A 23,861-nucleotide genomic window follows, 5' to 3' on the forward strand; every position below is an offset into this window, starting at 1 on the left:
CGGTTGTTTGGTGGAAAAGCAGAGCTAAGATTGAGTAACAGCTTCTGCTGATACTCCTGCATACGTGCGTCCCTTTCTATGGCTGGAATTATGTCACAAAATTTGGACTTGTACCGGGGATCTAATAGTGTGTCAATCCAGTAGTCATCATCACTTCTAATTTTGACAATACGAGGGTCATGTTGGAGGTAGTGCAACAAGAAGGCACTCATGTGTTTGTGGCAAAGATGTGCTAACCGTTCTTTCTTCCTCTGACATCTCCCCCCAACCTCTTTCAACAGAAATTTGACCAAGGTCTCCCTCATCCGCTGAGTCTTCCATGTCCATGGACAGTTCGTCCTCCATTTCTTCATGTTCTCCTGCACCTTCCTCAACATTTAGCCTGCTACCATGCGCCCTTGTTGATCCCTGTCCCCCATGGTCCCATGCCTGCCGCGTTGGTGATGATGAACGTCTGGACCTTGGTGATGTTGTTGTCCCTTGCGCATATGAATCCTCCTGTAGTTCCTCCCCTTCCTGTTGTCCCACCCCGTGACTCCGAATAGTGTTTAGCGTGTGCTCCAGCATGTAAATGACTGGAATTGTCATGCTGATAATGGCATTGTCAGCGCTAAACATATTCGTCGCCATGTCGAAACTGTGCAGAAGGGTGCATAGGTCCTTGATCTGAGACCACTCCATCAGGGTGATCTGCCCCACCTCTGCATCTCGTTGGCCCAGGCTATACGTCATGACGTATTGCACCAGGGCTCGGCGGTGCTGCCACAGTCGCTGTAACATGTGGAGAGTTGAATTCCAGCGTGTCGCCACATCGCATTTCAGGCGATGAACCGGCAGGCTGAAAGACTTCTGGAGCGATGCAAGTCGCTCAGCTGCGGCGCTTGAACGGCGGAAGCGAGCAGACAGTTTTCGTGCCCTGTTCAGAAGGCCATCTAGGCCGGGATAGTGTGTTAAAAATTGCTGGACAACAAGGTTCAACACGTGAGCCATACAAGGCACGTGTGTCGCCTTGCCCAGGCGAAGGGCCGCACCCAGGTTTGCAGCATTGTTGCACACGGCCTTACCAGGCTGCAGGTTGAGCGGAGACAACCATTTATTAAACTCGGACCGCAGAGCTGACCACAACTCCTCAGCTGTGTGACTCTTATTCCCAAGACATGTCAAGCTAAAGACCGCCTGATGCCGTTGCGCTCTGCTGCCAGCATAGTAATGAGGCGTGCGTGATTCCTTCTGCGCAGTGAGAACGCTGGTGGCCTGACCAGGCAGGCTTGAGGCGGAGGTGGAGGACCCAGATGAGGTGGAGGAGGCAGAAGCAGTGGCGGAACTTGGACAGACAGAGGATTGACACACAAGTCGTGGGGACGGCAAGACTTGTGCAGCAGACCCTTCAACATCTATCACCATAGTTACCCAGTGCCCAGTCAGCGACATGTAACGTCCCTGTCCATGCTTACTGGTCCAAGTATCGGTGGTGAAATGCACCCGTTCACACACAGAGTTTCTCAAGGAAGCGGTGATGTTGTGTGCGACATGCTGGTGTAGCGCGGGCACACCTTTCTTAGAGAAGTAGTGGCGACTAGGCATCTGGTACTGGGGCACAGCGACAGACATAAGGTCTCTAAAATCCTGTGTGTCCACTAGGCGGAAAGGCAGCATTTCGGTAGCCAAGAGCTTACAGAGGGATAGAGTCAACTTCTTAGCTTTGTCATGGGTCGCAGGAAGTGGCCTTTTATTTGACCACATCTGAGGGACAGAGATCTGGCTGCTGTGTGTAGACGGTGTTGAGTAGGGTGTCCCTGGAAAAATGCAGGTTTGTGAGGAAAGTGCAGGCGGAGACATGATGTTGCCTTCATCCAACGTTGGTGCTATCGATGTCTGAGAGAGCTGTACACACTCACTTGTTTCCCCTTCCAAACCAACTGACGACCTACCAAGCAAAGTGCCTGTTGCGGTTACAGTGGTGGAAGTTGTGCGTGGAAAAACAGGTGTGACAGCTGTCCCCACAGTCCTAGAAGATGAAGAGCGCGCGGATGCACTGGAAGGGGCAGGCGGTGGATGGTTCGCTCCGCTAGGCCGCATTGCAGCAAGGTGAGCTTCCCACCGGGACATATGATATTTATTCATGTGACGATTCATGGAAGAAGTTGTCAAACTGCTGAGGTTTTGACCTCTACTAATAGAACCATGACAAATTTTACAGATCACATAATTTGGGCGATCTTTTGCTATGTCAAAAAAGGACCAGGCTAGGCAAGGCTTAGAGGGCATGCGACCTGTTGATCCACCCCGACTAGTGCTCAGAGGCAGAGTGGTGGCTGAGGATGCAGTTGTAGACGTGCTATCAGTACTCCGACTCTGTCCAGGAAGGCGCAAGGTAACTTCGTCATCAGTTGCATCCTCCTCCATCACCTCTGTTGACCTCCTCGAGTGCCTGACTGTGGGTTGACAGTAGGTGGGATCTAGAACTTCATCATCAATTGTTGTGTTTGCACTCCCCTCCCCCTCAGACCGAGCCTCTTCTTGCCCTGACCGAATATTTAAGTTGTCATCCCAATCGGGTATCTGCGTCTCATTGTCATCTGTATGTTCCTCATTGTCTATAACCACAGGTGTTACAGTTTGTGACAAAGGGTCAACATTATGCTCAGAAACTTGGTCCTCATGGCCTGAATCAGAGTCACAAAGGTTCTGGGCATCACTGCAGACCATTTCATGTTCTGTACTCACTGTAGCTTGGGAGCAGACCTCTGATTCCAGGCTAAAGTGTGACTGAACAGCTCTGCAGACTCAGCCATCTCAGTTCCACCATACTGTGCAGGGCTGATGGAGACTTCAGAGCTGGGAGAAAGCAAGTTTGATTGGGATGACAACTCAGAGGACTGCTGTTTTTTGGATGCGGTACTTGAAGTGGCTGAGAGGGCACTTGTTGGACCACTTGAGATCCATTCAAGCATTTTCCTTTTTTGGCCATCATCTACCTTTGTTCCTGTTGTTCGTGTCCGTAAAAAAGGGAGCACATCGGATTGTCCACGGTAAGTAGTAGACATCTTACTTTTGCTGGTAGATGGTCTATCTTCAGCAGATGATAATGGAGCTTTGCCACCTTCCCCACGGACAAAACCTTTTTTTTCCTTTTCCACCACGCCTCTTCCCCTTTCCACCAGCATCTGTCATTTTGCCACTCATGTTGATTGCGACAAGATTGTGCACTGAAAATGTGGTAGTAAAAATTGAGAGGTGGTGTAGATTGCAGCGGTTGTCTAACTTTATTAACAGCAAAATAATAAAGAATAAATATCCCTGACAATGCAACTACGGCCCTTAAACTGGCAGCATAAATTGCTAGTATAATGGCTTGGTTATAATGAGTTGGAGTGTGCAATGCAGGCAGACGTGCTGCAAATATCTTTGCACTAGTGGGACTAGACAAAAGTCCAATAGCCACGTTTAGGATGCCACTAGGTACACTGAGTGTTTGCTAGTATAATGGCTTAGTTATAATGAGTTGGAGTGTGCAATGCAGGCAGACGTGCTGCAAATATCTTTGCACTAGTGGGACTAGACAAAAGTCCAATAGCCACGTTTAGGATGCCACTAGGTACACTGAGTGTTTGCTAGTATAATGGCTTAGTTATAATGAGTTGGAGTGTGCAATGCAGGCAGACGTGCTGCAAATATCTTTTCACTAGTGTGACTAGACAAAAGTCCAATAGCCACGTTTAGGATGCCACTAGGTACACTGAGTGTTTGCTAGTATAATGGCTTAGTTATAATGAGTTGGAGTGTGCAGAGGACAGGAGGGTACAGTGCCAGGGTTGTGGGGCTCTGCATAGAGGAAAGGAAGCCTGCCTTTCTATTCCCTCCTAATGGGGAAATGCAGCGAGGAAATCCCTGACCTTAGCTACACAGACGCTGTCTCTGTTTTCAGGACCTGTCACCTATGGCTCTGACCCTGCCTGTATGAGCCCTTAAAAGGACTTATAGAAAGTGCTATCCCTAAGCTGTCCAGCGCTGTGTATGGAGCGCATACAGCAGTATCGGCGATAGGACAAAAGACGGAGCTGAGCCAGTGATGTCTGACACCAAGGACGCAGAAGGCAGATAATGGCGTGGTGGAGGAAAATGTCCGGTTTTATAATGCAGGGACATGTGACATGGACATCCTATCACACATGCCGTTGCTTCTCTGGCTAAAAGTCCACTTAGCTGTGTGTGTGTCTGGGATTGGCTGACATGCTGGCCCGCCCCACAAGACGTGCGCGCTTAGGGAAGGAAGACAAGGAAAAAAAAAAAAAAATTATACATTTACATTATACAAACAGCAGTGATCTGAAGGCGCTGTTCACGCACACTATACACTGAAATTTCATAATAGTGTGAGTCACAGAGTGACTTACACTATTACAGCGGAAAGCCAGCTAGGAATTAGCTGTTTTTTTGCTGCTAGAACCATTATCGAACGTTTCTAGAACTATCGAGCTTTTGCAAAAAGCTCGAGTTCTAGTTCGATCTAGAACAGGCCCCAAAATCACTCGAGCCTAGAACTGGAGAACCTAGAACCGTGCTCTACTCTAGTCATGACCCCTCTACGAAAAGAACATCCCTCCACCAAAACGGTGTTGCTATCTACAAACCTGTCTCTAATCTTCCATTCGTCACTAAAGTCTTGGATCGCACGGTCCACTGTTGTTTAATCTGCTCTCATATAACTCACCATAAACCAAAGAAAAACCCTTATTAAAATCAATAGCTATATTAATAACTACAGAATCACACAAAAACCAGTGTATACGTTAAAAACAATGATATTACACACACTTAGGGAGTGGTCAGGGGCAAATTCCCTAGTATCTCCCTACCTAGCTGCGGAGTTTGGCACCCTGATAAAGCGATGTGGCACCCTGCTCGACGATGGCTATCCCTTCGAAACCCTATGCTGAAACACTGTATGGTGCTGCTATCCTAAATGAAGGGCATACAAATATACACAGTGAGTGGTAAAGAAGTCTATCATATGACAATACTCCTAAATATCTGTGGCACCCACGTTGCCACAAAATGGTCCACCAGACATATGAAAGAGTACCCAGACACATATTTTCCTCACCAATCAGGAGGAAATAGCAGAAGTGTAGATTAAAGTAGGCCACCCTAGGGAATCTCAATCACAGTGGCACTGCTCTAAATACATAAATAGGGCTACTTAGATGTCTCACTGCTTCTAATCAAGTGAGGCAAATCTACTAAATGCTCATGGTAGAACCACTAGATGTTTGACAATTCACAGCCATTAAGATTAGCAGTGTCCCAGATACACAAACAGGGTTATATATAATTTCACTTAAGCAATTCGCTTGTGTGCAGTAATATAGCCATACATGTCATTATTAAGCCACAGAAAAAAAAATAAATGCCTAATGGCTAGTAATTAGCTTATGTACACTTGCACAGATCCCAACGCGTTTCTCCCCAAGGACAATCACACAGGGATTCATCGGGGGCAGTCCTCAGTAGGGACAAATACATGTGACAGGTAAACATATATGTCATGGATGTGTCTGGACCTTCAGGTGCTGCCGCTGGGACCAGGTGCAGAAGGACCCGACGATCGTCCAGACGTTAATAGACGCTATCCCTTTAAGGGCTTGATTTAGGTTTTTTTCTGTTTACTTGCCAGGTTGGAGGAGCCTTTCCTCCAGCTGGTAATTAAGGGCCTTTATAACGTGGGGCTTCTCACTCCTCCATTGCGGGTTATACTCTTCACCTGGAGAAGTTGCTTGCTCAGGAGTGCATGTTGCTTCAGACGACTGTTGCTGTATATTCTGAAGATTCCCTCTCAAGATAAGTTGTTGTTTTTCCTTTTTCCCCTTTTGCTGTTTATTTTTTGTTTGTTTTTACCTCCGTGGATTGGTGGGTGGTGGGATTTAGTCCTAGGGTCTGGCTAGGAGACAGGGGGCACGTTGGCGGGCCACACCTCCTAACCATTATAGGTACCTGTAGTTTGAGGGCAAGCGCAGGGCCCCCCAGTGTCAGCGCAGGAGCACCTGGTTACCCCCCCCCTCTTTGTGTGTCAGCCTCCCTTATTCCCAGGAGTCCACTTGCTTGGTGTCTCTCCCCACACCCAGCGTGACAATATAACAGATAATGTCCTTGGGGAGAAAAGCGTCGGGGAGAAAAACTGCCCAGACACTTCATTATTGAGCTTATATATTAAGCATATTTCAAAAATGCTGAAAATTCCTTTAGGGCTTTTTTTTCCCGAGTAGGTCTCATTTTCAGGGAAATATGGGAAGATATAAAATCTAATATTAATGAAAAATTGATAGGAAACAGGTACCCTGCATTACTTGTAAAAAAAAAAAAAAAAAAAAAAAGAGAATTTTGTTACTTACCGTATTCTTTTTCTTATAGTTCCGTATTGGGAGACCCAGACCATGGGTGTTTAGCTTCTGCCTCCGGAGGACACACAAAGTACTACAATTAAAAGTGTAGCTCCTCCCTCTGAGCTTATACACCCCCTGGTAGCCAGTCCTAGCCAGTTTAGTGCAAAAGCTGAAGGAGAATAGCCACCCACAAGAAAAACCGAGTAAGAACCGGAACAACCGGAGACTCTGTCCACGACAACAGCCGGAGATAACACACGGAACAAGAAAATTGCCAACAGGCAACAGGGAGGGAGCTGGGTCTCCCACTACGGAACTATAAGAAAAAGAATTTACGGTAAGTAACAAAATTCTCTTTTTCTTTATCGTTCCTTTGGGAGACCCAGACCATGGGACGTTCCAAAGCTGTCCCTGGGTGGGAATAAACAGAAAAAACTAAGAAGTAGGCGGAGCCTAACTTCACAAGTGGGCGACAGCCGCCTGAAGGATGCGTCTGCCCAAGCTCGCATCTGCCGAAGCATGAGCATGCACTTGGTAGTGCTTCGAAAAGGTATGCAGGCTAGTCCAAGTGGCAGCCTGACAGACTTGTTGAGCCGTAGCCTGGTGCCTAAGAGCCCAAGAGGCACCGACAGCTCTGGTCGAGTGTGCTTTGATCCCTGGCGGGGGAGGCACCTGAGTACTCTGGTAGGCGTCCGAAATGGTCGATCTAATCCAACGGGCCAAGGTCGGCTTAGAAGCAGAGAGACCCTTGCGCCGCCCTGTGGTTAGCACAAAAAGAGAGGTGCACCACCTAAGCACAGCGGTGTGAGCCACATAAATCCGGAGAGCACGCACCAGATCTAGAGTATGCAGCGCTTTCTCAAAGCGATGAACAGGGGCCGGACAGAAGGAAGGCAAGGAAATATCCTGATTAAGGTGGAAGGGAGAGACCACCTTAGGAAGAAAGTTCGGGGTCGGACGGAGAACTACCTTGTCTTGGTGAAAAACCAAAAAAGGTGACTCCGAGGAGAGCGCAGCCAAATCAGAGACTCTCCTGAGAGAAGTTATGGCAACTAGAAAGGCCACCTTTTGAGAAAGACGATACAAAGAAACCTCCCTAAGAGGCTCAAAGGGGGGTTTCTGCAATACCGTGCCGATAAGGCGGAATGATGTGAGACGCACCTTGCATAAAGGTGCGGATTTGAGCCAGCCGGGCGATACGCCGCTGGAACAGTACTGATAGAGCTGAGACTTGTCCCTTGAGAGAGTTAAGGGACAGTCCTAGCTGCAGACCGGACTGTAAAAAAGACAGAAGGGTCGGCAACGAGAATGGCCAAGGAGAATGGCCGGAAGAGCGACACCAGGACAGGAAAATTTTCCAAGTCCTGTGATAGATCTTGACGGAGGAAGACTTACGGGCCCGGGTCATAGTGGAGATGACTTCAGGAGGAATACCAGAAGCCGTCAAAATCCAGGACTCAAGAGCCACGCCGTCAATTTGAGTGCCGCAGAATTCGGGCGGAAAAACGGACCTTGCGAGAGCAGGTCTGGACGGTCCGGAAGATGCCACGGCATCTCCACGGACAGTTGGAGCAGGGCCAGATACCAAGCTCGCCTGGGCCAGTCCGGTGCAAAGAGGGTGACTCGACGGCCCTCCATTCTGATCTTGCGCAGGACTCTGGGCAAGAGAGCTAGAGGGGGAAACACGTAGGACAGACGAAACTGGACCAGTCTTGAACCAGAGCGTCCGCGGCGAAGGCCTGAGGATTGTGGGAGCGAGCCACGTAAATTGGAACCTTGTTGTTGTGACGGGATGCCATTAGGTCCACGTCCGGAGTGCCCCATTTGCGGCAGATTGACTGAAACACTGCCGGGTGCAGGGACCACTCGCCACCGTCCACGGATTGACGGCTGAGATAATCTGCCTCCCAGTTTTCTACGCCAGGGATGTGGACTGCGGATATGGTGGACTTGGAGTCCTCCGCCCATTGAAGGATGCGTTGGACCTCCAACATTGCCAGGCGGCTGCGTGTCCCGCCTTGGTGATTGATGTAGGCAACCGCTGTCGCGTTGTCTGACTGGACTCGAATGTGCCTGTCCGCCAACAGGTGGTGAAAGGCTAGGAGAGCTAGAAGCACAGCTCTGGTTTCCAGCACATTGATTGAAAGGGCTGACTCGGACGGAGTCCAAGTGCCCTGAGCTCTGTGGTGGAGATGTACCGCTCCCCAGCCGGATAGGCTGGCATCCGTGGTGAGAATCACCCAGGACGGAGCCAGGAAGGAGCGCCCTTAGGACAGGGAGAGGGGTCGAAGCCACCACTGAAGAGAGCTCCTGGTCTGTGGCGACAGAGCCACTAACCTCTGTAAGGAGGAAGGCCGCTTGTCCCAACAGCGGAGGATGTCCAGCTGCAGAGGACGCAGATGGAACTGGGCAAGGGGAACCGCCCCCATGGAAGCCACCATTTGACCCAGCACCTGCATCAGGCGCCTGAGGGAATAACGGCGGGGCCTCAGGAGAGAGCGCACCGCTAGCCGGAGAGACTGCCGTTTGATTAAGGGCAACTTCACAAGTGCCGGCAAAGTCTCGAACTGCATCCCTAGGTACATGAGACTCTGAGTCGGAGTCAGAGTGGATTTGTGAAGATTGACAATCCACCCGAATTGGACTAGGGTGGCGAGAGTGAGCGAAACACTCCGCTGACAGTCTGCGCTGGATGGACCCTTGACCAGAAGGTCGTCCAGGTAAGGGAGCACTGCCAATCCCTGGAGGTGCAGGACCGCAATCACTGCCACCATGACCTTGGTGAATACCCGAGGGGCCGTGGCTAACCCGAAGGGGAGAGCCACGAATTGGAAATGATCCTCTCCTATCGCAAAACGTAACCAACGCTGATGTGACACTGCGATTGGCACATGTAGATAGGCATCTCTGATGTCGATGGACGCCAGGAACTCCCCTTGGGTCATAGAGGCAATGACTGATCGCAGGGAATCCATGCGAAAATGCCGCACCCAAACATGCTTGTTGAGAAGCTTGAGATCCAGGATGGGCTGGAAGGTACCGTTCTTTTTTGGAACTAGGAAGAGATTTGAGTAAAAACCTCTGAACCGCTCCTGAGTGGGAACTGGGACAATCACTCCGTTTGCCTGCAAGGACGCCACGGCCTGTGAGAAGGCGGCGGCCTTGGAGCAGGGGGGAGTTGAGAGAAAAAAATCTGTTTGGAGGGCTGGAAGAGAATTCTATCCTGTAGCCGTGAGATATGATGTCTCTCACCCACTGATCGGAGACTTGCTTTAACCAAGCGTCGCCAAAGTGGGAGAGCCTGCCACCGACTAAGGACGTGGTTGGAGCGGGCCGAGAGTCATGAGGAAGCTGCCTTAGTGGCAGAACCTCCTGCGGTCTTCTGCGGACGCGCTTTTGGGCACCAGTTGGATTTCTGATCCTTGGCTGAGTTAGCGGACGAGGCGGAAGGCTTAGAGGATGACCAGTTGGAGGAACGAAAGGAACGAAACCTCGATTGATTCCTACCCTGGGCGGGTTTCCTGGTCTTGGTTTGTGGCATGGAAGTACTCTTCCCGCCAGTAGCTTCTTTAATGATTTCATCCAGCTGTTCACCAAACCGCCGTAAACCAGCAAAAGGGAGCCCAGCAAGACACTTCTTGGAAGAAGCATCTGCCTTCCACTCTCGAAGCCACAAAATCCTGCGGATAACAAGAGAATTAGCTGAAGCCACCGCAGTGCGGTGAGCAGCCTCTAGCATGGCAGACATGGCATAAGATGAAAAAGCTGAAGCCTGAGCAGTTAAGGTAACCATCTCAGGCATAGATTCCTTGGTGAGGGAATGCATCTCCTCTAGAGAAGCAGAGATGGCTTTGAGAGCCCACACTGCTGCAAAAGTCGGGGAAAACGCGGCCCCCGCAGCTTCATACACAGATTTGGCCAGAAGGTCAATCTGACGGTCAGTGGAATCCTTAAGTGAGGTGCCGACAGCCACCGACACAACGATCCGGGCTGAGAGCCTAGACACCGGGGGGTCTACCTTTGGGGAGTGAGACCACTCCTTGACCACCTCAGGTGGAAATGGAAACCGGTCATCAGAACCACGCTTTGGAAAGCGTTTGTCAGGGCAGGCCCAGGGTTTGGTCACAGCGGTCTGAAAACTGGAGTGGTTAAAGAACACACTCTTCACTCTCTTAGGTGAGGTAAATTGATGTTTTTCTGCCAAAGAGAGTTGCTCCTCTGACACTGGCGGATTGAGATCCAGCACAGAATTAATAGAAGCAATCAAATCACTAAGGTCCGAGTCACCCTCAGAGAAATCGATGGGATACATAGCCTCCGAGCCCCCAGTGAGGGCATCCTCCTCATCTTGAGAGTCAGCTCAGAGCCGTGGGATGGGGAGGGGGAGGAAACCCTGCGCCTTCTCTTAGAAGGACGGGGTCTGGGATCAGATGATGAATCCTCCGTGAGCTCTGATGGACGGAGGTCAGAGGATAGGAGTCCTCTGTCAAGAGTATTAGAGGCACCCTGTGAGGGGGGCTGATGCATATTCATCAGAGTCCTGGACAAAAGTCCCATGGACTCACTCAGCAAATGACTGGGATATGGACCTAGAAAAAGACTCTACCCAGGCCGGGGGTTCAGTCACAAGTGCAGCAGCAGCAGCCTGAGAGACCACTGGGGGTGAGACTCCAGGCTGTGGCACCGCCAAGTTAGAGCAACCATCACAGTGTGGATAAATGCTCGGCTCAGGCAGCAGGAGCTTACATGCAGTGCATGCAGCATAAAGCTTTGGAGCCTTGCTCCTTGTGTGAGACATGCTGCTGGAGTGGGGGCTTTGCAGAGAATGAACCCCAGGGAGAATATACAGAGGTCCACAACCGGAGACCGGCTGTGGCTTACCAGACCGCTGAGCGCGGTGTTGTGTGCCCTCCAGATCCCGAAGCCCGGTCCCCCAGTGCGCAGCACCTCAGCAGAGCTGCAGAATGCAGGATGTCCCAGAGCAGAGTGAACTCTGCCTGAGAAATGGGGCGTTCCTATAAAAGAGCGGGAACTGGAGGGCTATAGATACCTGCAGGGAAGGAGGGACGCCCCAGCAGTGGGGAGTGTCCCTCCCCTGTGTAGAACGGCCGCCGGGAGGAGCCGAACCTGTCCCTCTGCATGAGTGACATGCGAGGGCAGGAAAACAAAACTAGGCCTCCGGCGAAGCCAGGGCCTAAATTTAATCGGCGAGGCCGACAAGCAGGCACCATCGGCGCGGTTCTCTGGCAAAAGCTGGAGAACCCGCCGGAAAAGTTAAAAACAATCACATACAGCATACTCTCCCCATACAATAAAGAACCGGGACCCCCAACATAAACGTCTCAAGTACTTAGCTGCTGAGACGCAGGGCCATGTCCCTGGGGATGAGTGCTCCGGTCCAACAGAATCCTCAAGGGGCTGTGGATGGAGACCGGACTCCTGCCAGGCATGGAGACCGTGCTGGCTCCCACTTCAAGCCAGAGCCCAGAAGGGATGGTGAAGGAGCGTGGCATGTAAGGCTTCAGCCTTGTAAACCAACCTTAACAACATCGCCGACACAGTGGGGTGAGAAGGGACATGCCGGGAGTCCAGACATGGACCCGCTTTTCTTCAAACTCTTTCCAAAAGTCAAACAAATCAGATGAGAATGCATGTGTGGATGTATGACCTCCTGAACACAAAGCGATAAACTGGCTAGGACTGGCTACCAGGGGGTGTATAAGCTCAGAGGGAGGAGCTACACTTTTAAGTGTAGTACTTTGTGTGTCCTCCGGAGGCAGAAGCTAAACACCCACGGTCTGGGTCTCCCAAAGGAACGATAAAGAAAAAGAAAAAAACAACATGTGAAAATGCACATCAATTGTAAAAATAGCAGCAAACGTGCAAAAAAAAACCCCCCAAAACTGATGTGTAAATGAGCCCTTACAATGTTTCCCTATTCATTTGTACAATTGAGTTTTCAACTTTATCTAAGGGGTAATTTATCTATATACTAAAAATGTTCAGATTGGTAAAGTATTTAGAAATGTAAGACTGTGGTACCCATTGAAATTTTCATTAGACATGAGAAACAAATAAGGAAAACAGGAAACAAATCTCACTGTAAAAAGGTTTATTTAATGAAGATACACATAATAAGCCACTAGTAGCAAGAATATGAGTGCACTGAATCCAAATAGGGCAAGAAAATAAAAGCTAAAATCAGTTTTAGCTATTAAGCTAGTATATAACACTAAAAGCAATATATTCAGCCCAAAGGGATTTGAGCATCTGCATCAAGAACTCTGCTTATTATCTTTCCTTCATCAAATAGAAAAAAAAAATCAGTTTACGCTATAAAAACTGGACAAATAATTAATATAAATCTGGATTGATAAATTAATATTATTGAGGTCATCGCTGCATAATTAGCATGTAAAAATGTGATTTTAAAAAGGGAAAATCCACTTGAGTTTAGAAAAGTTAAAACGCATCTGCTAAGAGGATCTTACCAAGCAATTTCCTTAATAAGGTCATATAAAATATTATGAAGTAAAATGATGTAAAAAATCCTGCGGGTATCACAAATTAAAATGTTCTGTTTGTAATGAATCTACAAAGCTACAAGGAAAAGCATCCTTATAATATACTGCAAACTTGCATAACTATTACTGCTCAGTTTCACCATCCACACCGGGGTTACAGGGAATAACCTGCCCCATGCTTTGGTTGGAACCATAGGTTGATGGTAGCAATCATTCCTGCAATGGCTATGTATGGTATAAGTGACCATGTTCTCCTGGCACGGATACATTTTCTTTTTGTTCATATTGAGAAGTAAATTGGTTAAAAACCAGAATCACTGATTAAAGAAAAGTAAAGCAAACAATGTAAACGTTTTTGGCGCCAATTCATGTGCACATCAGTCTTAATGAAGGACTTGCTGGTGTACGAAGCGCCAAATTCATTCAATCGTGCGATGGTTAGGTGATAGAGGTCTATTAGTGGTGGTGTAATCGAAGAGTTGTCCTTAGTCACCCATTTTGGAAACGTTTGAAAAAAGTGGTGGTCATGTATGTGCACTACGACTCTATGCAAAGTCTATTGCACATTAGAAAAGCAGATCACCGTTTTCTTTGTCAATCCCACAGACTTGAATAGAGCGATGGAGTGTGCATCCATGATTACTGCTTTATTCTAACTCTGCAAGAACTGCGGCTCAAACCCCACATTCTCTTATTCAGTGAGGCTCCCAGAGTATAAATTTAATGAGGTTTTCAGGGAATATGTCTTTATACCTAGCGACTTGCACTGGATGAATACAATAAAAATCACCTTCCCATTTGAGCTACACAACTTTGCCGATTCTCCTTTTTTTGGCAACAGGATCCAGTTGTGACAATGTAATAACAGCGCACGTGACTGCTGCAGTCAATTACTGTCTGAGCAGGGATGACTATGTAGAACCTAGTGATTGACTGCAGCGGTAATGGGCAGTATAGTCGTGATGTCACTCCTGTAGCCTGTCAAAAAATACCAGAGTCGCAGTGTTGCTGGAATAGGGGAGAGTAACTAACCACTCAGCTTATTATTTTTACCCAGCTTAATCCAATAGGAATAAAAAAACGTATCCACTAGAGAGGTGTTAAAAAGATGTTTTGAGAATAAGTGACCAGTGTTGAATGTGGTTGATAACCCCATTACAAGATTCCTACAACCGTAAAAAAAAAATCATAAGTTAAAAAAAAATGCCCATAGCATTGTAAGTATTGTCTATAAAGCTGATTACATGTCATGACTGTAAAATTTCACTGGTAAAATTAGTTTTCAAAAGTTTAAAAAGGAAAAGGTTTATTTTTAAGATTTGTACCATAAGCAGAATTATTAAACTAATTGCCCAGTTATTTATTATAATGCCCACTGTGGCTGTAGAAATCAGAGTCTGGACACATCCACATATCATAAGCTGTCCATTTTAAAAACATACATAACATAGAGTTTAATAGAACCAACTGCACATCCATTTTTTTTTTTATACCGGTATATTCATGTATTAATCCATTTAAACTACGTTCTAGTCTCATCTATTTCTGTAAATCAGAAGAGCATATTTTTACAGAAAAAAGGGAGCAAAACTGATACGACACATGAGACAAACTGTCCAGTTTATAAAGTTTGGAGCTAATTGATAGATCAGAATGCTAAATTTTTCCCAGATATTTTTTGTTTCTCCTGTATGTGGATGGTGTTTTCTAAGTTGCAGCCACATATACCATACACTAAAGTACCGCAGACTGGCAGCATGAAATCCACACCAAAAATCTACAGCAAATCCTGCCTGAACTCTCCTATGTTCAAGATCATTCCTATATGGAGATAAGAATGTACAAAGTCACAACATTACTGCACAGAAACAAACTGAAGGCAAGCGGCACTTCTGTTTCCCTAACTCCTACAGATGAAAAATTGGACCGATTTTGTGTGACTACAGCATTAGAGTTCTGTAAACAATGTAGCAAAGAGCTGCGCGGTTGTAGGTTTCTGAAGAATACACATTCTTCTCCACTGTCCCACAGAGACTACTGCAGAATAAATCGGGAGACGATGTTACTGTAAATTCCTCTGATAAATTCCTCTGATATTTTTCTGACCGCATGTACAGGACCATAAAAGGGTTATTCTGAGCAACTAATGTCATTGTCTATAAAATGACTAAAAAGCAAAAGCTTGGAATTAATTTATCCCGTGAAGCACGATGTTTCTCTAACTTTGGAGTACTTGGAAGCTAAATATAAGACCCCCATATCCAACTGAGTCAGAGCCTTGACTTAGTTATCGGCACTAAGGCTTTTCTATCTGAAGCGAAGACATAAGGCTTATAGCTTTATACTGTATGTACATTCAGATAAAGAGGGAAAGTGGGTTTGTTTTCAGGTACTTGAGTTGGGAAGGATCAGTCCAAAGATCATATGCTTATTTAACATCAATGCAATCCCTCAGGACTGAAATGGAATGACGGGACAGTATGAATCAGTCCCAGAGGACCAAAATAAAGATGACCTGTCCTAAATATCATAGGACACCATTGGCAACAGCCCGTTATCAGTTAGCAAACATGTCTATATGTAATCCAAAATCTCAAGGGTGACAGGTCTCACTTCCACGTCACTAGTGTAACATGCACCTTGATATGATTATTATCAGTATAGGGATATGGACACCTTTGATGTGAACATTTTTAATTTACTTAACCTTTGTCAGGCTGCATAATTTTGCCAAAATTTCTCGACCCCTTATCTCGGAAGGGGGTGGAGATATTTTATTGAAATTTGGCCAATATATTCTGGACCAAAACTGCTGAGATGTCACGAAATTTCAGCCCTCTACAGCTTTTCGAAAAAAAAAATTATTGCAATTTAAAAAGGGAATAGTTACAATTTGTACCTATTCAGGACAACGAAGGTTAAAAGGCATGCATTTGACGCTAAAAATATTTTTTGTGATTAAGTTTTGTTAAAAACGTTGCACCATTTAAGCCTCTAAAGCCACATTGCTGCACTGTACATAGCTGGCTGTGAATCCATCTGTTAGCTTGTTTTACCACAGAACAAACTCTTGGCTAAATTCAGAAGTATGTATTTCACTGGCTGAGTTTGGATCGTGACTTCAGGATTGACTGTAGCTCTCCTGACAAAAAGCTAAAAAGCTTCATATATGCTTGTGAGACTGTTCAGGTTTGGCTCCATTGACGAGTTGTCATTACAGACGTGATGATCTGAATAAGCACTGAATGTCTGAATTCAACTTTTGCTCTCCTGAACTCATTTATACCATAAAACCTAGGAATAAGGGAGGATGAGCTCACTGACCGATCGACTTATCTCTGAAGCCAGGTATGTATGTGTCGCCCTGGGCAAGCCAGGGGTCACAGGTCACAACACCATCACACCCCACATCCCAGGTAGGCACACCTAAGCTGAACCAGAAACCCTTGTTGCCTTCCTCCAGAGGCTGATGATTCACACCAGGGGGTGGGCCAGGCGGTTGGCTCCGCCCACCAAGGAGATCACAGCTCTGGAGGCGGGAAGTACCAGGCAGTCAGCTCAGGGAAGAGCTTGAGAGTAGACTCTAGTCAGGGAGGAGGAAGTGGAAGGAGTGGAGGAGTAGCCCAGGCTGGGCTAGAGTAAACAACTCAGTAAAGCAAAGAAAGAAAAGTGGTAAAGGAGGAAAGCAAGAGTGGTGACAGATAGAGAGAGAAGCCTGAAGGTCCAGCTTTGTGTAGGGCCAGAACAGCAAGGTCAGCGACGGCGGTGACTGTCCGGAGGGGGACCGTTTGGAAGTTCCTGGAAGGACCCCGTTGGCTGTGTGCCCGGTGGTCTGGAGCAGTGTTCAGAAAGACAGTCAGCACCAGGGCAGGGGCCTCTCGGACCCCGGCAAGGCTAGGAGTCGCCAAATTTGCCGAACCCGTCAGTGAAGGGGACGTAGATTCCCCCAACAACCAAGTCCCGATTGAAGGCAACAGCCCAACCCGTACAACAGAGGCACCGCCACCGCCAGGGCACCAGTCTCTGAGGGCCAGCGCCTGCGGGCAAAGTGTAGTGCTCCTCCGGCCCAGCTTGAAGCCGGGGAGCGGGTTACCGGTGGGGACCCATCGCAACCAACCGTACATACAGGTGCAAGGAAGAGGGACATCACCGTCACCTACCGGGAAAGCAAAGCAGCCGTCTGTGGGACCGTCCTACCAGCCGTTTGGTTTACCGTACAAACTGTGTCCGTGTCTCAGGCTGAGTGAGTACCACAGTGCCGCAAGGCACAGCGCTGCCCCCGCGTCCCTGCGCCCACCAGGCCCTGCACTTCACAAGCCATCACCGGGATCACCAACCCCTACCCACGGAGGGGCAACACAACACCTGGCTGCTCCCCATCACCATCCCCGGGATCCCCGCATTAAGCAGCGGTGGTGCTACACATCACCACAACCGTGGGTGGCGTCACGGACATTATCCCAACACCCCAAACAACCCCCCTTTCACTCACGGGCGAGGAGTGCTGCTCGAGGAAACCCCCGGGATCCGGCCTACGGCTCGAGCCACCACTGAGCAGCCGGACCCGAGCAGAAGGGGTGAGCGCGGTGTGCTGACACCCTCCTCCCCGCCCGCGACAACTTGGCGTCACGAACAGGATCTTACCGCTCTGCCGTCTGGTAGAGGTGCGCCTTGTTACCGCCGGAGGTATCCGGCAGAAAAATTTCAGAAGCCGCCATCTTTGGCGCGAAAAGTTCCCGCTCGAGCGTCTTCTCGAGCAGTAGAGGCGCGAAGGCCAAAACCCCGCCCCGAGAGAGGAGGGGCCGGAGAGAGCTAAGGGGGACGCGATGGCGGCTGGCCGCATGTAGCTGCGGCTATAAAAGCAGGGACGCCAGGACTCTGCAAACATACCGTTCCTGGAAGCAAACAAACCAGCCATCATGTGGATGCCGTCCCGTGACACCGAAGCCCCCGCGCCTGGAACCGCGGCGTGGGTGGAAATCCGAACCGCGCAGCTCTACCAGAGGCTGCAGGTCAGGATGCAGCTCCTCATGGAGGAGTGGGAGGCCGACATGGCGGACGTTGTAGCCACCGTGCGGAGACGCGAGGAGGAAGCGGAGAAAGGGAGGGTGAGTGACCCACTTCCCGACGCCCTTGAGGGGCCGGTCATCGCGGCTGTGGGGCCCGGTCCAAGCCCTCTCCCTTCGCTGCCTCCCTCGCCACCCGTCCCGGAGGCCGTGACCCCGCCACTAGGCCTGCTATCACCGCAACCGGTAGCAGTACCCAGCGTCCCCGCCCAAGCGGGCCGACCTGTAGCCGGAGCCCGCGGCACACCGGAGGTGTTACCGTGGAAGACGCCGAAGGAGAAACCGGAGGCATCCCTTGAGAAGTTTCCCGAGCCGGAGCCGATAGCCCGCTCCGAGCCGAAGGCCCGGCAGCGGAAAGCCCCTATGCCCATCCCCCACACCTCGGCTGAGGTCGCGCCGGGTTGTTGCTGTAAAGCAGCGCCCAAGGCCAAGACACCGCGGGACATGCCGCCCAGGTTCCTAACGGTGGGCAATGTCCAGGATGTCCCGCGGGGCCCGACCCGTGCGCCGGCGCTGGCGGCAGCGCCGTACTGGGATAGGGAGCCGGTACCGCTGGGCCTGGAGATCGCCGAGAGGGAGCGGAAGAAGGCCGAGCTGGTGGCCAGGGCGATCCGGGAGAAGGAGAATCTCCGGCAAGCGACGTTCCGTGTCCGGGGACCGTTGTACGAGGGGCAGGTGAGGCGGTTTGATGTCCGCCGGGGCTACGGGTTCATATACGAGCCGGGCCTGGAGGCCGAGGTGTTTGTAGCCCGGCGGGATGTGCATGCCCACCTGCCCGAAGAACATCCCGGCCGCAATCTGATGCCGGGAGACATTGTACAATACACCCGACACTTTGGGGAGCGAGGATGGTTTGCACTGGACGCTAAACTCAGGAGGGGCCCGGAGGCCCGAGCGAGCACAGACCTCTACCCCTTGCCAGTGACCCCAGCGCTTGAAGGGCCGGAGTAGGGCAATGGATGCCCGCAGCACCGTCCCCGTTGGGACCACCACTTTGTTGTTGTTTGTTTGAAAAATGATGAAAATGAAAATTAACCGAAGTTTACCTGATTTGCTGTGATTTGCAACCGGCTGGAGCCGGCACCGTTGTCCCCGAGGGGACCGTTTAAAAATGCATGGGAACTATCCATGGACAAGCCCGTGAACTTGCAGGGCAACCACAAACGTTAGTGGCTTGTAAATATGTTGGTTACCGTTACCGTTTCCGCAGGCCGCCTCCGGAGAGGCAGGTTGGAGGGAGGGCCCTGAGCAGAGCAGGCCAGGGCCCAGCCGCCAAAGGAACCGGTGGCTACCCTCTGGAGGGAAGGACAGATCCCGCTCGGGTACCGTGTGCTGGACTGTGGGTCAAGGGGTGCTGCCTGGGTTTTAGGGGCAGCATCAGGGCCAGGGTACTTGGGTGGGAGAGAGCGGAAACCGTAACCGTAAACCGTTGCAACGTTAAAAGTAAATGTGCCTCCCGTCTTGGGAAGAAGTTATTAAAAATGTTATTATTGTTTGCTTAACCCTGTTATCCCCTTTTTCAGAAAAATAAAACCGGTGTAGGACGGCAGCCCGCAGACGGTCTGCATTTTGCTAAGGGGGAATGTGTCGCCCTGGGCAAGCCAGGGGTCACAGGTCACAACACCATCACACCCCACATCCCAGGTAGGCACACCTAAGCTGAACCAGAAACCCTTGTTGCCTTCCTCCAGAGGCTGATGATTCACACCAGGGGGTGGGCCAGGCGGTTGGCTCCGCCCACCAAGGAGATCACAGCTCTGGAGGCGGGAAGTACCAGGCAGTCAGCTCAGGGAAGAGCTTGAGAGTAGACTCTAGTCAGGGAGGAGGAAGTGGAAGGAGTGGAGGAGTAGCCCAGGCTGGGCTAGAGTAAACAACTCAGTAAAGCAAAGAAAGAAAAGTGGTAAAGGAGGAAAGCAAGAGTGGTGACAGATAGAGAGAGAAGCCTGAAGGTCCAGCTTTGTGTAGGGCCAGAACAGCAAGGTCAGCGACGGCGGTGACTGTCCGGAGGGGGACCGTTTGGAAGTTCCTGGAAGGACCCCGTTGGCTGTGTGCCCGGTGGTCTGGAGCAGTGTTCAGAAAGACAGTCAGCACCAGGGCAGGGGCCTCTCGGACCCCGGCAAGGCTAGGAGTCGCCAAATTTGCCGAACCCGTCAGTGAAGGGGACGTAGATTCCCCCAACAACCAAGTCCCGATTGAAGGCAACAGCCCAACCCGTACAACAGAGGCACCGCCACCGCCAGGGCACCAGTCTCTGAGGGCCAGCGCCTGCGGGCAAAGTGTAGTGCTCCTCCGGCCCAGCTTGAAGCCGGGGAGCGGGTTACCGGTGGGGACCCATCGCAACCAACCGTACATACAGGTGCAAGGAAGAGGGACATCACCGTCACCTACCGGGAAAGCAAAGCAGCCGTCTGTGGGACCGTCCTACCAGCCGTTTGGTTTACCGTACAAACTGTGTCCGTGTCTCAGGCTGAGTGAGTACCACAGTGCCGCAAGACACAGCGCTGCCCCCGCGTCCCTGCGCCCACCAGGCCCTGCACCTCACAAGCCATCACCGGGCCCCGGGATCACCAACCCCTACCCACGGAGGGGCAACACAACACCTGGCTGCTCCCCATCACCATCCCCGGGATCCCCGCATTAAGCAGCGGTGGTGCTACACATCACCACAACCGTGGGTGGCGTCACGGACATTATCCCAACACCCCAAACAACCCCCCTTTCACTCACGGGCGAGGAGTGCCGCTCGAGGAAACCCCCGGGATCCGGCCTACGGCTCGAGCCACCACTGAGCAGCCGGACCCGAGCAGAAGGGGTGAGCGCGGTGTGCTGACACCCTCCTCCCCGCCCGCGACATGTACAGTGCAACACAGGCTATAGGAGCCAAACAGTGCAAAAGTTTTAGTAAAAAAACAAAAGCAAGAATGATTTTTTTGCCAAAAATGTATGCATTTAAAGAGGACCAACCACATACTAACTAAAGCTAATGCTATACTGGCGCTATGATGCGGATTCTATACATACCATTACTTGTGAGATCGGATGTATGATTTCTGAAATACAGGCAAGTAAAGTTCGTGAAATACACTGTTACTTGATTGATAGGTGCTGCAGAATATCTAATAAGTGGGTCGGGGTTTGATAGTTATTACCGCCCCGTTTTGCCTGTCCTTCCTCTTCCCTGTCTTTCCTCCCTCCTTCCTCCTCCTGTAATAAGAGAGACAGGGGAGGATGTACAGGCAGCAGACAGGGGTGGGAATAACTAGCAAAACCCGACCCACCTATTAGATATTCCATTGCACCTATCAAGTAATAGTGCATTTCATACACTTTACTTGCCTATATTTCAGAAGTATACATCCAAACTAATGGGCGGCACAGTGGTTAGCACTGCAGTCTTGCAGCACTGGGGTACTGGGTTCAAATCCCACCAAGGACACCATCTGCAAGAAGTTTGTATGTTCTCCCCATGTTTGTATGGGTTTCCTCCCACACTGCAAAAAAACATACTGATAGGGAACTTAGATTGTGAGCCCCGAAGGGGACAGTGTTGCCATTGTATGTAAAGCGCTGTGGAATTAACAGCACTATATACATGAATAAATATTATTAAATTATAAAGGTATGTTTAGAATCTGTATGATAGCACTAGTATAGCATTGGCATTATACATGAAAATCCTGGTGGTTGGTCCTTTTTTTTTTTTAAAAAAAAAAAATAATTATAAAAATTACCTGCAGTTATGCACATAGTTTACTGTAATTGACCAAACAGTAATTCAGAAAAGGACAATTAAGGTGCAGTCATATCCAAACACATATACCTGGCTGTATAATCAGAACATACGAAAATGGACAGACATATTGTGTACTGAAATATAGAACCTACAATAAACAGGGAACATGTATGTCCCTTTTGTAGCATTATTGCACTTGGCCCATATAAAAGTGCAAAAAAGTTTAAATAACTGCTGAAGTGAGGCAATATACTGTATGTACAAGATGCTACCCTATAATCTGTTCTGATATAGAGATGACTGCGGTTTCGTCAGGAGGTGGCACGGTGAAAGACGTCGAGATGCGGCGTTCTTGAGGTTAATACCTCACATTTATCAACACAGCTACAGGTAATATCTAATGTTTCTGATTACCAAGCTGTTTTCTCCCACAATTAAGCGGGCATATAAATGCATCTCTATATTGGAACGATTATTAGGGATAGTGTAGAAATGCTCTATATATTGCTTCACTTCAGCAGCTAATTAAACATTTTTTGTACTAATGCTACCAAAAGGGACACATATTTGAATATACTAATCAATACAACTAGTGCTTTAGGATATATGTCATATTTAAACAACACATGTTTTGGTGGTATAGTTACTTCATTAACAACTGAGTGGAGATTTGGCTGTGCTTAATACCACGGTCAACAATAATTGGTCTCTTGATTTTTACATTGTTTGATCAGTGGTTATCATTATTTGCAGTATAACTTAATTTTATAGTGGCTATGCACTACGCCATCTCCATAAATATAGCCTGTGTAAATGTGACACCGCTATAATTGTGTAAAAATAATACATGTTTTTCTCGTGTTGTGGTCTCAAAACCCCAATAAGGGGATTTTTTATCATATGTATAATATTTTAATGTAATAATACAATTAATAAAATAAGGATTTTTTAAGAAATAAGAGCATTCCCTGTTTCTTGTAAGTTCTATATATTAATTCCCAAATATTAAGGGAAGGAGGTATATAAAGAGGATTAAATAGGTTACATACATTGTGTATTATATACATTGACACAGAAATTAAAGCTTAGAGCGATATTTATATGGAATTTAAACAAGATGTGATTAATGACGTATCTTCTGGGGGATGTATAGGCAGGATATAAATGTATATTCCTTAAGAAGCCTGGCCTACCACTTGGTGACATTACCTCTATAGCAGCTGAACAAAGAGCTAGAGGGTGAAGGAAGGGATGGGGACATTACATTTCCAGAGGGTTAGCAACGTATTTAACAAGTGTAACCTCTTGATTGTACAGAAAATGAGATTTCTCAGTAGAAGAGAATTGTGCAGCTTTTTGTGTTTTCATTAAACAATAGAGAGCTATTGTTCAGAGTTGTTTGGTCTAAATTTTTTATCTAAAAAACACATTTATATAAAAAGATATGTCAGGTTGTTCTCAAAGAATTCTTGGTGGGAGACGCTGCTTGTACATTCCTGCAAGAGCTTTGGCTGCACTGTAAATCATCTGCCTACGGGACATGCCGGTGAATGCCACGTGCCAATCAGTCCTGCTGACATGGGGGATACTCCTCTCCAGAACTTCGCCCACTGTTACCGACAGCCCGGACCAACGGAGGTTGTAGTCTTGTGGGGTGAGATTCTGGGCCTAGTGGAAGGAGGAACCGTAAGAAATGTTAGATTATCATTGTGGTCATACCCTATAGAAATATTTCAATTTCTTACTAATGTCACACAATTTTCTAACATCATATTTTAAAAGGGTAGGGATGCATAAAAGAGGGGTAGGGTCTCAGTACTCTGTGGTTTTGGTGTCCTGGTGCCAAGAGTTGTTTAACTACCTTTCTCCCTACACATATTCTAGCTAAATAGAGTGAGAGAGCTCATGAGTCCAATGTGATCAGTTTCTGTCCATTAATCCAACCTGACTGACTGCAGCTTCTACTGAGCAATGTGAGATCTCAGCAGCAGCAACGAGACAGAGGAGCTGTCACAACAAGCAGCATTAGAGACAAGCATATTTTACTTTCAAAAGTCAGCCAGAAACTATAGGGAGAGGGGAGACGGGTCTGATGATATCCTCAACTGGCTTCTCCCAGCCCTGATCCAGTTGATTGACAGGTCTGACCCCATGT

General features: G+C 48.7%; 1 protein-coding gene across 2 annotated transcripts in view; it reads right to left on the reverse strand.

The window, feature by feature from the left end:
• Positions 1–12,480: 12,480 nt before the first annotated feature.
• The window catches only part of PRRC1 (proline rich coiled-coil 1), a 54,242-nt gene continuing 42,861 nt past the window's right edge, over positions 12,481–23,861 (reverse strand). For both annotated transcript variants that reach the window (XM_075324728.1, XM_075324719.1), the window contains exon 9: positions 12,481–23,374. In XM_075324728.1, coding sequence (XP_075180843.1) covers positions 23,165–23,374 — 210 coding nt within the window. In that variant the 3' untranslated portion in view covers positions 12,481–23,164. The remainder of the gene's footprint in view (positions 23,375–23,861) is intronic.

The sequence above is a fragment of the Anomaloglossus baeobatrachus genome, chromosome 1 (genome assembly GCF_048569485.1).
Source record: "Anomaloglossus baeobatrachus isolate aAnoBae1 chromosome 1, aAnoBae1.hap1, whole genome shotgun sequence".
Lineage (NCBI taxonomy): Eukaryota > Metazoa > Chordata > Amphibia > Anura > Aromobatidae > Anomaloglossus > Anomaloglossus baeobatrachus.